Below are 11,313 nucleotides of genomic sequence, written 5' to 3' on the forward strand. Positions count from 1 at the left end.
TGTTGTATTTCCTCAGCGACCAGCACGGATCAGCTCCAGGCATGACGAAGCGGATATCGTCCTCTTTTGGAAGGCCAAACAAAGTAGTTTCGTTTTCACAACGAAACACAGCGCCTTCACGACATGGCGGCGGCAGCAACAATACTACAGCGAGAATAAAAGTTATGCCTTCTTTCTTTGCGTGAACATTTGGGCGGCGTTATGCAAATCTTCTTACATCGTGACGTAGACATGTGGGGGCGTGTTAGAACGAGCCGTTTTAGGTAGGTGTTGTTGACTCTTAACTTTTATAAAGAATATCTCTTTGGATTTGAGACTTTAGTCTTTGCAACTTTACAGATCTTCTTTATGCACCAAGAGCTTGTAACACTCCAAAGAGAAAGGAAAAATTTAAATCGCATCATATGACCACTTTAAATAATCATATGTTAATCATTAGGTAATGATTAGTAAGTTCATTAGTAAACATTAACAAGAACATTATCTATGTCTAGCTATGTGAATATATATATAATGTTTGATAATGGTTTATAATTGAAAGTTATTATAAAGTGTTATCAATAAATAAATAAATAAAAACACACACTATGAAACATCCTGTAAAAACTGTGTTTGCAAAGGTTTTGCATGATCCTCTTGTTCATAAACATTCTCAGGGTCTGAATTGGGCTCAAACTGGTACCCTTTCAAAAGGTACTAATATGTACATTTAAGGTACCAAAATGCACCCTTTAGGGTTAAATAAAGTACAAAAGTGTACATTTTGAAAAGGTACCACCCCAGTGACAGCTTTTGTACTTTTATTTCTGAGAGTGTATGGCAAAATTGATATATTGATATATATGTTAATATTTACAGCTGAGCAGATGAAACTCACATCTATGGTAAGGAGCGTGTCATTTCCAGAACACGCTCTGAGCAGTTCGCCAATCACAACACACTGGGCCAGCTAACCAATCAGAGCATATTTTGTATTTTGGAAGGAGGGGCTTCATCGAAACAGGAACTAAACAGGGCGTTTGAGACAGACTGGGAAGAGAGATGCTGCAATGATGTAAAATATGTGAAAATTAATGCGTTTTTGTAACAATTAAGCATGAAAACATTTTCTAGTATACCCCAAAAAACAAATCAAGACTTTGTAAAACAGCATAATAGGACCCCTTTAAGGTGTTCTAAATGGTTGCTCTGTGGTTACTAAGGTGTCCACAGTGGTTGGTGATTGTTATATGATTAACTAGAGTGTTCTGAGTGGTTGCTATGTAGTTTTTTTAAAAGTGTTCTAAGCGGTTATCTGGTGGTTACAAAGGTGGTTGTTTGGTAGATGTTCTAAATAGTTGATCAGTGGCTGCTAGGTGATTAGGGTTGCAAAGGGGTGGAACATTTCCGGAAACTTTCCAAAAATCCCTGGAATATTCAAAAAAATCCTGGAAAGTTTCCAAAATTTCTGGAATGTTTCCGAAGTTTACTGGAAATTTTCCACATTTTTTGCAACCCTATAGGTGATTAGGCGATACAGCACCCTAGGTGGTTGTTATGTAGTTGCTAGGGTGTTCTGGGTAGTTGCTACGTAGTTCCAAGTATGTCTAAGTCAAAAGGGCTCAGTCCAGGTCTCTATGATGTTCTGGTCTCTAAATATTGAGTGTAGCAAAATAATAATGGAAAAAGACATTTTTTCTCTATTGCATTTCCCAAGAAGAATGTCTCCTTTGGGTTTTTTTTGGTCCACGCTAAAAGGGTTTACACGTAGCCTACCAGTTGGGAGTCAAAGTAATTTATTGGGGCCACGGTGGGTGACAGTATAAACTGTTCAAATGTTCCTGCACAGTCTCACCTCACGCTGGATCATCTTTGTGTGAGGATTTTACATAAACACACACAAGCCTTGTCCTGTAAGAAGTGAAGGAATGTAAACACTGACCCAGCTGCATTCTCCTGTCTGTTGTGTGACGTGGGCTCCTCACAAGCTGACGGTTCCGGCAAAGAGCTCTCAGTACAGAGTAAAGCAGGACTCTGTAGGGTAAGCACTCCCACAAATGTTAGACCTGAAAGGAACCAATACTGTTAAGCCCAAAGAAAACATACACTAGCGTATGCGTACAGTCGAATGCGTAGCCTTTCAAAGTATACTGTATTTCATAGCATGCATGAACGCAGACGGTCGACACGTGCTCTAACAAGTTTCATCTTTGTCCACTGTCTGCAATACTTTTCTCTAGAAGTTATGACCGATAAATGTATCATTGTTCTCTTTTAAACTAAAGTTGCTGCTATCTCATAACCCTCTCACACAAGCACTTGTCAATGCGAGTGTCTGTTATCGTCTGTTGTTGCAGTCTGTTGTTGTTCTGTCTCTTTAGTTTGATTTTCTGCTGTAAAACAATGGCCCAGGCAAGTGTTGCCAGCTTTGTAGAAAAAATGATTAGTGCACAACAAATTCAATGCACATGTGCGACCTGCATGTACAGAGTGATCAATCAGGTGGTGTTCATACAAAATGCTCATACTATTCTGGGGATAAAATATGCACCACACGGACCTTTACGAAAAAAAAAACCCAAGTATAGTTTGGGCTTTAAGTAAGTGTGAGATCTCTCAAATACCTCGATTAGGTATGTGGCGCTTATTTGTCCTACAGAGAGCAATGAAATTAAATTGAGACCAAATGGAGACTTTTGGAACCTACTCTACTGTAAAAAAAGACATGTCGCGTCTACTGTAAAAAAAAAAACTGTGGCCAGATTTGCAAAGTCCGCAATCAAAAGTCTCAATATAAACTCAAAATCTTCCAAGACCAAACAGCTCTACACTCATACTGTATGCCAACAATTGTCTCACATATTACACCGTGAAACTAATTTTTATAAAAGTTTTGTTTTGCTTTGCTATTTTTAATGTTTCTTTATGAAGTTTGACATGCGGAATACGAAAATCACATAGATTTTTGTGTATCATTAACAGTGCTCATGAAAACTAAACAAAAATTGACAATTTACACAAGCTAATCTGTTATTAATCATGCATAAAAACATACAGAGTTACCAAAAGTGAGTCGTCCAAAACTTCAGAACTACAAATAAAATAAAAAAACCATGGTTAATATAGTTAAACCATGGTAACCACAAATTTACCACGGTTTTGCAACACTATTGTAACCATGGTTACAAAACTTTCACTTTATTAAAACCATGGTTAATTTTCATAGGGGTTGGATGATTTTTGTATTTTATGACTAGTCCCACAATGTTCTGGAATGTTCCAGAAAGCACTAGAATATTACAGAATGTTACAGAAACTTCTAGAATGTTCCCATCCTTGCAAAAGCTACATATCTTGCATAAAAAATTAGTGCAAAAACTTATGTGTATGTGTATGTAAAACTTTATTTTTTTTTAAATGTTTGTAATAATTTTTCTGGATTAACAAGAGACATTTGTATCTCTTGTATGTATACTGATCACTTATGTATTGTGTGTTGATTTATTTATTTATTTTATTTTTTTGCTGTTATGATTGAGTAGGGCTGAGGGACTGTATTATTAATGACTAGTTTTGATTAATTTTGTACTTTTTTGTTGTTATCTTGTCTCTTTTTTATTTATCTTTTTTTGTGATAATTATTGCAATTACAATGTAAAACTCCAATAAAAAAAATTAATTAGGCAACTGACCACAAGGTGACAAAAGCAAAAAAACAAAAACAAAAAAAAAATCACAACAACAACAAAAAACGTATGTGTACTCACCCAATGTTTCATAATTAATTTAACTGACCAAAATATTTACCAAAATACTGATGCTATGTGAAAATAAATAGTTCATTAATAATAAGCATAATTACAGAAGAATCGTAAAAAAATGTAAATGAAATTTTTTTTTTCTACATTGTGTTTTTTTAGAGAAAACATCTGAGGCAAAATTGATACTTCTTTGAAACATAACTGAGAACACCTGAGCTAAGAAAAGAGCAATCTTTTTGTAATATTACCTGCAGACTCTTCAAGGCAAACACTGTCAGCACGTTTCAGCCAAAGCTCAGATGGTGAACCAGGATCCTGATCTAGGAGGGTTGCATCTGGGTTTTTGCTGACCTTAAAGAAAAATACACAAGATATACATCTTCAATGACGACTTTATGCCAGATGAATCTTTCCTCTGTTCTGTTGTGTGCTGTGTATGTTATCTTATCAAAAAAGACCATTCAAAATACAACTGACATTTAAAAGTGATGATATCAAAAGGATTTCCCTAACACTTTGACTAAAATAGGCCTTAGTGCTGGGTGGAAGCGATAACGGTTTGAAGGCACGATATCAAAACAATCTCTTCCACATTCAACACAGGACTTGTGAAATCTCAGAGCACTGCAATGATTTATATTGGCTTGATTTTGATGAAAATATATGAATCATGTTTTGTGATTAAACATACTGAGACATCACTAGAGACATGGTTTCAATAGCACTCAGTCATCTTTTCCCATTTCCTATTGGTACAGTAGGATAAGAGAAATCCCAGATGATTTCTTCGACTGCTACTTCAAAACAGCAGCGAGATTGACTCTTTCTTAAATTCCTGCTTTTTAGAATTCTCTCCTGAGAAAAAAAAACATCATAGTAATCTCAAGTGTCTCCTGCAGTGTTTCAATAGATATTAATATATAGTTCAGTCACGCAACTCTAGATGGCGCAGGCTGATGGGTTGTTAATGTAACTGATGATATTCAGAGAGTTAAACGACTTGGCACATGCTGATTGGTTCATGCTGCATATGCAGCCAATGAGCTTACTTCCTTGCATTTATATGGCTGGCTAGCATTCACTAGAGATTCCTGCAGCGCGCTTTCAGAGTTTCTCTGAAACCCTCCACCTTCCCCAGCTCCACCTGTATAGATCTGCTATGGGTTATTTTATATGCTATTTGTGCAGCAGCAGTATGTCTTAAATACTCACGGCACTGTATCGCCGTATGCATTGGCAGTAGCAAGTTCCTGTACTTGCTTGCAGCAGCAGCAATAATCTACAACTACAGCAATAACCAACAGCAGCAGCAAGTCAGCAGCAGCAGCAGCAGCGTAGCAGATCTATTCCGCCAAGACCAAATACATTAACATGGTCATATCCATCACCCTGTTAAATCTTCCGAGAGTTGTCATGATTGAAATAATGTTTCAAACATGCTTAGATTTGCCAATATAGCAAAGTCTGCAACAAAAAGTATTTCAATATGATTTCAATCTTAATGGAAACATTCCCCATCAATTCTTCCATAAGCATTATTCGAGCTGTGTGATTCACAATCATTTTATAGCTCTGTACCCTTACTCTTAACAACCGTTTCGTTTGTGTCTATTTTTGTTTTCCTTAAAGAATTTTAGGAGAGACATCTGAGACAAACTTGATATTATGAAATTAAAAACTCAATTGAGCTCCATCCTGCTATAAAATAGCAAACTGAGCAATAAAAATGTGCTTCTTGTTCCTGACATATGGTCAGCGAAATTTCACCAATAATTACTGCTCACTCTCCTCCAATGTAAGAACCATAAGTTACCAGTTTTTTTTTTAATATAGATGTGGAATAAATAACTGTGTGGATTAAGCAATTGTTAACCCTAGTGAAAAAAATAAAGGTAAAAGGTATTTGAAATATATTTATTTTGTGCTAAGCATAATACAAATACATTTATATATTTATATGCTTACTAAAAATACCCTGCAATTGTACTTTTGGAATACTAAACTGGTCACTAATTGTGAGGAAGTAGTGCTGAAGTCCAACTAAAGATATACTTCAGCATATCTGTGCTAAAGTGGAACTATTGCAAGTATACTTCAGGTACACTTTAAATATCTTGCATTTAAAGACTGATACAGAGATCATACAATCATTATTTATAGTGATATTAAAACACATTTTAGGCATAATATTAAGAAATGTGCATTGTGCAATAAAGAAATACTCCAAATAAATTTAATTTTAACTTCATATCAGTAAGTCTTAAGTGATATGTCAATAAATATGTCTTTGAAGCAAACTTAGTATGAAATAAATGTATTTTAAATCAACTATGGCATAGGTTTATTTTACTAGGGAAATAATTGTAACTAATCTAATAAGTGTAATATAATATCTCTTAGTGATGATGACATAATTATTGGCAATGTTTTTGTGATGCAATATTGGAGCAATACAATTTTTTAACCGTGTAATATTTTCCATTTAATTCTGTTATTAAACTTTACCTAAAAATAAGTTACTGGACTATTGGATGTTATTCAAGTTCAAATAATGTTCACTTATGAAGAAGCAACAAATACAAGGAATTGGTTCACAGCTATTTTTACACTACTATTCGAAATTCTGGATCAGAATTTTTTTTCTTTCTGTAATTAATGTTTATTCAGCAAGGATGCATTAAATCGATCAAAAGTGACAGTAAAGACTTTCACATTGTTTAAAAAAAAATCAATTTAAAAAAAATGCTATTCTTTTAAACTTTCTAGTCATCAAAGAATGAATAATGGTTTTCACAAAAATATTAAAGCAGCACAACTGTTTTCATCATTGATAATAATTCATGTTTCTGAAGGATCACGTGACACTGAAAACTGGAGTAATGATGCTAAAAAATTAAGATTTGCCATCACAGGAATAAATTACATTTTAACGTATTAAAACAGAAAACAGTCTTACTTTCACCTCTTTAACAATATCATAATGACTATCACAAGAATATGATAAATATGAAAAAGTACGCAATGCATGTATATAAGGATAAGTAGATAGGGCACTCTAAATGATTTCAGTGGTCCAGTAGCCATTCAAGGAGCATGTTCCCCTGCAGAGAATGACATGCAGATGAATATTGCAGTGTAATTCAATCACCCTGATTATTTCCTGCTGGCTACGAGTCTCTGTTTGTGAGCTTTCTCTCTCTATAACTCGCCCTCCTTCTTTCTCTGTGGTCAATGTGTCTTCTATTCTCATTGACTGGATCTATTTTTACTTGGCCTTTGACTGTCACCACTGAGAAGAGTTCAACTCTTATAAATTTAAGGAGGATGGAAGGTCATCTTGATGGCAGGTCCCTCCGGGACCCTGATGACCCCTGATGACCTCTGATTTACTTCATGGCAAAAGCTCTGACGTGGCTGCATGAGAAAGTGCATGTCCTGCCCCCCTCCCTTCACTTGTTATGTAACACAGATACAGTGAGCCAGATTTGTTGAAAATTTGGTTGTGTGAAAAAGGAAGTGGCTGCTATACAGTCATTGTAAAAGAGACAACAGGAAATGGAGGGAGTGTTCGAGAAACTGGCGATTCAGGTGAGCATCACCAAAAACCTGTCATGCGCTGGGGAAACTACTCTTCTTCATCCTTTCGGTACACGAAAGAAAAGTATGGACTGAGAAATACCATTTTCAAGTAGAATGTCAGCACTACAACATATTTTGAGAAATATGCTGAAGAAACCGGTTTCACATACAATGAGGTACAAAAGTAAGAGACCACTAGTGGAAATTATGGTGCGTTCAAGTCATGTCGGATAGATCATATTTACGAGTTAAATTTTTGTTTAAATTGATAGTTTAGTTGTCCTATAAACTTAAATTGGTCATATTTTTACGCAGCTAGTTAATGAAATCCAAGTAAAATAAATGCTATCATTTTTGCACCTATAGGTGAAAAATCTTTTGATTTGCCATGTTGCATGTTGCATTTAGCTAACAGCTTATGAAACAATATGAAATTTTCAAAGTGACCAAAATCATCACGGTTATCGATATTATTCATGGTATTGTTAAAATGTGTTGAAATCATCATTATTTTATCATTATTATGATATTGAAAAACAACAAACAAATAAAATGAGCAGAACTATGCCCTTTTTGTTTGCATAAACGTTGAAGTAATATCATCCATGTCGGACGGATTTTAAATGAACAAATAAGTTGGTTGAGTGACTGTGATGTTATCTTCTAAAATGTACTACAACGTTCAAATAAAGTTTTGACAAAGATTTATAAAATGAATGCATTTTGGATTTTCTTAGATACACTTTTGAATTAGCAGAACAATTTGAGTGAGAAGTTGAATGGAAAAAAATGTCAATGTCTTACACTGAAGAAAATGTTAAGTGTGATATCATTTAAATTACATAATATTTGTACTAAATGCACTGGGTTATGTCAACAAAATTAAATTTAGATCAGGTTAGACTAGGTATAAATAGCTGTCAATTTCAAATTACCTTTTATAGTCTAGTATTTAGTTTAATTGTTGCTTTACTAACAACAGCAGCATGCAATCTGACATGAATGCCACATGGTTGTGTAAAATCTGATGATCATGCTGTCCTGTGTGATTTGAGCATCATCCAAAGAGCATCTTGAGCTTCAATGGAAACAAGAACATCTGACTGTCTGTCACATGATCAATTTCACAATTAGGCTTATTCGATTAGCGATCTAGAAATAGTGCAGGAACTAAAACTTTATTTCCAGGATTAAATTAGATGATTATTGAATCCCAGATTATAAATGTGGTCTCAGACTTTTGAACACCACTGTATACACGTCACCTGAACGCTGCTCCTGAGCAGAATGTGTGTAACATGCATTTTTGTACATCAAAAAAGAGCATTTCAGGCCATCTGATTTCATTTTCATACACAAAACAATGTCACATCTCCTAGGAAACCAGGTTGTGTACTTTAAAGTACGTCTTTCTGGAAGTGTCCGCCGCAAGCTCTTGTCTCAAGAGAATAAATCAATCCATGCAAAGAAAAACTTGCTGAAACTCTACCTGATTGGCCAACAAGGATGAAAGATGCTCTCTCAACAGCCCACTATTTCCTTCAAAGCCCTCTTTGTATTTGTGCTGTTGATATTTTTCCTCAAAGCTCCACAATCTTCAGCGTCCTTTCTCTTTTCCTCTCCCTGACTTTTTTCCCTGTACCAGCTTCCCTGTGACTCCTGGGAGCTTTGACCATTTAAGGAGAAGCCTTCTCGTGCTTCTCCGGGCTGCTACTGCCGTGTGTATGTGTGTGTGCGGTTTCTGCCTAATGCTCCAATGAGCTGCAGCTGCAGCAGTCCTCCTCGGCCTGTATGTTTTGGACCTCTGCCTCTTTCTCATTTAGATTTAGTTATTACAATTTTATGAAACAGGTTTCTCTTCAGCACACTGTTAATGACAGCAATCTACTTTCTTTCCTCTTTAAATATTACTAATGAACACGCACGCACAAGTTTAACAAGAAGCATCTGAACTGCAGCAAAAACAGGCCACTACAGAGGAAGTGATGAAGAGGGGTTTTTTAAACTGTCTGAATATGCAAATTCTGTGTGACATCGGAACTGTCTTCTTTAATATATAGGCTATATATAGGCTCAGTGTTTTAAAGGAACAGTTCACCCAAAAATTAAAAATTTTTCACACTCAGGCCATCCAAGATGTAGATGCATTTGTTTCTTCATTGAAACAGATTTGGAGAAATTTTGCATTACATCACTTGCTCACCATTGGATCCTCTGCAGTGAATGGGTGCCGTCAGAATGAGAGTTTAAACAGCTGATAAAAACATCACAATAATCCACACGTAATCCACACGACTCCAGTCCATCAAATAACATCTTGTGAAGTGAAAAGCTGCATGTTTGTAAGAAACAAATCCTTAATAAAGGCATTTGAACTTTAAACCGTTGCTTCTGGCCACACTACGAGTCCACGGTGCTTTCCCGTGTAAAACCTACTGCCACCAAGCCAGGGCAGCTGTTTTCAATCAGAGGGAAGGGACCCACAAGGGGCCTTAGAAAACACCCAAGGGAGCCTCTAATGACTTAAAATGGTTTAAAATAAGACAAAACATAATTTTAAACAAGCTATACAGCTAACACGCAAGATGTAAACTGGCATCATGCATCTTATTTTCATTTGTTCTCTCAACAACTGTCATTTTTATTTAGGAACCAGGGTTCTCACAATCTTGGAAAAACTGGATATACGAGTGTGATTTCTAGACCTGGAAAGGTCATGGATAATGAAAATACATTTTTGCTCAAGCTATCTGCTATTTGTGAATATATGTTTTTTTTTAAATCCCCATAATTAAAAAAAAACAATTAAAAAAACAAAGTTCCAAACATTTACTGGTAACAAAAAGTGTAAACCTTGACGAACATTCAGTTATTAAAACGGATAGGGATTTCTGTTTGCTAAGTCAAAATAGGCCTGTATAATATTCTGGTCACATATATATGGCTTGGTTTCCTTCAATGTCTCTGGCAAGCAAAAAAGCATTAGCACACCTATTCTCAATAAGCGGCATGATTTTAGGTAGCATTTAGACATCATTTGTCCACTGCATAAATGTGCGGAGGGAGTTATATGCCGAAGTTTAACAAACAATCCCTATGCCTAAGTATTAGCAATAATAACAGTGATGTTTGACTTAGCATTGACACAAAAAGACAAGTAATCTGCTCTGGAGATGCTATGGGATATTTCAACATACTACAGATTTGTCATAAAACACCATGGTCAAAATTAAAATGACAATAATGGAAAAAAATTGATATATATATATATATATGAAATTAATATAAAGAGCTTTTTACCTTGTTGCTGTGGTCCTCTGCTCGCGTGCACAGAAGCGAGCCACCTGTTTGAAAGCAGCAAGAGAGATCCAGGCTTATTTGCAAGTCACGGGTCTGTCATGCAAATGCACAAGTGTTATAATGCACATTAAATAGTCAGCCATCTAACAGCATGACGCACCAAAGGAGGCGTAGCGCTTGATTGACATCAGAGTTTTCAATACTTCTTTCATACTCTCTCCCTCCCTCCCACACTGCCTCCATATCTAAGGGCAACAATAACCTGGCAACCACTTACATGAGGAGCTTGATCCTCTGGCTGAAAGCACTTGGCGAAGCAGAGACTCATTGTTTCACTTCCTTTAAAAGCATGTATCATTTGGACAGTGGTTGTAAAACGTTTAATGATGCTCTTCAAACAGCAATAATCTGTGTATAATACCATGAACTTAAATGCAGGTCATGGTAAAAAAACAACAACAACAATAACAAAACATTCCACATTAATCACTGACATCTTCAGGAGAAGAAAATAAGCGAAAGGATTTATAGCAGCTGTTATTTATTCAGAATGTTGCGAGGAGAGCGTTTAAGGATGATAAATACTGACTGTCATTCAGCCCACTGCTTGGATCTTTATATCTTTATTACAGACTGTAATGTACAGCAATGAGATTGAGATGAGCAGCTCAAAATGAGAACCAGAATGCTGACA

The 11,313-nt window shown here is 35.7% G+C and overlaps 1 protein-coding gene across 2 annotated transcripts in view; it reads right to left on the reverse strand.

Moving 5' to 3' along the window:
* Positions 1-2,025, reverse strand: part of mrvi1 (murine retrovirus integration site 1 homolog) — a 40,403-nt gene extending 38,378 nt beyond the window's left edge. For both annotated transcript variants that reach the window (XM_016463556.1, XM_016463557.1), the window contains exon 1: positions 1,922-2,025. In XM_016463556.1, coding sequence (XP_016319042.1) covers positions 1,922-1,931 — 10 coding nt within the window. In that variant the 5' untranslated portion in view covers positions 1,932-2,025. The remainder of the gene's footprint in view (positions 1-1,921) is intronic.
* Between the last annotated feature and the right edge of the window lie 9,288 nt (positions 2,026-11,313).

Source organism: Sinocyclocheilus anshuiensis, unplaced genomic scaffold (assembly GCF_001515605.1).
Source record: "Sinocyclocheilus anshuiensis isolate Anshui unplaced genomic scaffold, SAMN03320099.WGS_v1.1 scaffold1378, whole genome shotgun sequence".
In the NCBI taxonomy this organism is placed as follows: Eukaryota; Metazoa; Chordata; class Actinopteri; order Cypriniformes; family Cyprinidae; genus Sinocyclocheilus; species Sinocyclocheilus anshuiensis.